We start from the raw sequence: 2,766 nt of genomic DNA, 5'->3' as shown, positions 1-2,766 counted from the left end.
TCTCTCACCGGAAACCTGGCCACAAAGGGTCGTACTAGACTACTACAAAGAACCAAAGCCTACGCCAACCCATATCCAGAAAGAAGCAGACACTGACCAGTGACTGAGCGTGAGAGATCTCACCTTCTTCTACACGAACGCTCGCTCTCTCTCATCAAACCATCATGAGATAGTCACAGCTTGTCAATTAATAAATACCCATATACTAATGTTATCTGAAACTCATCTAAGTCCCTCAATATCGAATGTGGGAATATTTCCTCCGAACTTCAAAGTCTTCAGAAAGGACCGTAACACTCATGGTGGTGGAGTAGCCATAGCAGTGCATGAATCTATAAAGTCTGAACAAATAAGCATAGCCCCGGCACTCTTGGAAGCACTAACCGTCCAAATAAACGCAGGACAAAACTCAGTCATCATCTCCTGTGTTTATCGCCCACCTAATAATGATACACAGTTAATGGAAAACCTGGTTCACTACATTAGCTCCTTACGTGAAAACTACCCAAGATCTCGAATCATCATTGGAGGCGATTTTAATTGCCCAGATATAGACTGTGAAAACAGACAACAACCTCGCAGTTTCAGAGGGAACTTCTCCACGCTTCTTTGGAAGAGGGGCTTACACAACTTGTCTCCGAACCAACAAGACTTTGCCCCTCTGGAGGTAATATCTTAGATTTACTATTTGTAACTCATCCTACTGCCATTTCGGATGTAAGGATTCTACCCAGGATTACTGACCATGAAATTGTAACCTGCAAAATACACATGTTGGACAAGGCTCCCAAGATGCGCAAGCCAGGGACCCGCTTACTTTACCATAAATCAGATTTTAATGCTATGACAAATTATTTAAATGAAACTTTGCCTGACATATTTGCTGGACCAAGTGTATCTGTAAATGACGCCTGGGAGGCTATTAAAAATAGCATCTACAAGGCTATTGAAAAGTTTACTCCCAGAAGACCTCTCACTATAAGAAACCACGTTCCATGGATAAATAGAACAATGAAACTACAATCAAAGAGACTTAAACGCCAGTACTCTCAAGCCAAGAAGACGAACTCAGCTGATATATGGAATTTGTTTCGAGACGCCCGAAGGAAACACAAACATTTGCTGAAAGCTAGTAGAACCACATACTACAAAAACCTCCTAACACAAAACCCAGGAAGACGCAAATTTTTTAAACTTGTGCGACCGGAGAAGTCTATCCGCTCTAGTGTCTTACCAATCCCGAGTCACAAACCGGGTACCCTACTCCCTGCCAAAAACAGAGCCGAACTCCTTGGTCGGCACTTCGCATCGGTGCATAACCGAGATGACACTGATCCAGTACCCTTGCTACCAAATAGAGCTCCTCCGATGCTGCCTATCATGGTAACGGAGTCAGGGGTGCTTAAACTTCTCAATGGACTTTGCCCGCACCTGATGACATACCACCTGTGCTACCAAAAAATTGCTCTGTAGCACTAGCACCGGCACTAACCAAACTTTATCAACTGTCATTAGATACGGGTACGGTCCCACTTGATTGGCAAACGGCAAATGTCGTCCCAATTTACAAATCAGGAAACCGGAAGGACACTACAAACTACCGACCTATATCCCTCACAAGTATACCATGTAAATTACTGGAACATATACTTACGACCTCAATATGGAAGCATCTTGATGAATACCAGCTGATAACAAGTTCTCAGCATGGATTTAGAAGAAACCATTCCACCGAAACACAGCTCTTAACTTGCATTGAAAACTGGGCTCAAGCCCTGGACCAGCGAAAAATTGTAGATGTAGTCGCCTTCGACTTCTCAAAGGCATTTGACAAAGTACCCCATGAACTGCTAAAAACTAAATTACGCACCTTCGGTATAAACACCAAAATTTTGAAGTGGATTAGCTCATTCTTGGAAAATTGAAGACTCTCCGTCGTCTTAGAGGGTGAGAAATCTCTAGATCATCCAGTACTGTCAGGCGTTCCCCAGGGATCAGTCCTGGGTCCGTTACTTTTTCTCATTTATATAAATGACATTGGAGAAGGGATTACATCGGAATCTAAATTATTCGCCGATGATCTTGTCCTCTCCAATGGTCTCTGAAATGGAAAATGCCTCTAAACATTGCCAAGACGAACCATATACGTATATCTCTCTCACCAGTCGCTGGAGACCCGCTCTATACCTAAGACGGATCAAATATACCAAGAGTACCGACCATTAAATACCTAGGTGTGCTCATAACTTCGAATCTTTCCTGGACCAAAAACATAGAAAAAGTAGCTTCTATTGCAACAGGAACCCTAGGAGATCTAAAGCGACAACTTTACGGATGTGACAAGACTATTAAAACGGTTGCCTATAAAACGCCAGTAAGACCCCAGCTGGAATATGCCGCAACAGTCTGGGATCCGTTTACTGCCAAATCTACTGACCTTCTGGAAATGGTTCGGAGACGGGCAGCTCGCTTTGTGCATGGCATCCCTCAATATGAACGGAACATCTCGATCACTTCTCTCATCGAAAAACTAAATTGGCAACCTCTAAAATTTCGACGTGAAAAGCAGCGTTTATTGAGCTTTTCAGGAATCGTTTTTAACTTATCCCCAGCTCTTGCAACGTTAGTTGTGACCCCTGCACCAAGAGGCACCTCAGCAGCAGACAGGAAGCGAAAGCTTTACCAAACCTATTGCAGAACGAACTTATATTACCAGTCATTCTTGCCACGTACGACTCGCGATTGGAACAAAATGAAAATCCCTGA

General features: G+C 43.3%; 1 protein-coding gene across 1 annotated transcript; it reads left to right on the top strand.

Moving 5' to 3' along the window:
- Nucleotides 1–208: 208 nt before the first annotated feature.
- Nucleotides 209–2,766, top strand: LOC149583099 (uncharacterized). The gene is made up of 6 exons (XM_089864067.1): nt 209–472; nt 583–1,383; nt 1,743–1,875; nt 1,945–2,097; nt 2,277–2,538; nt 2,613–2,766. The coding sequence occupies exons 1-6, from the start codon at nt 209–211 to the stop codon at nt 2,764–2,766; spliced, it is 1,767 nt and encodes a 588-aa protein (XP_089720193.1).

The sequence above is a fragment of the Phalangium opilio genome, unplaced genomic scaffold, assembly GCF_054372755.1.
Source record: "Phalangium opilio isolate 3A_F unplaced genomic scaffold, DU_Popi_V2 ptg001628l_1, whole genome shotgun sequence".
NCBI lineage: Eukaryota > Metazoa > Arthropoda > Arachnida > Opiliones > Phalangiidae > Phalangium > Phalangium opilio.
This window is presented reverse-complemented; position numbering and strand designations above follow the sequence as displayed.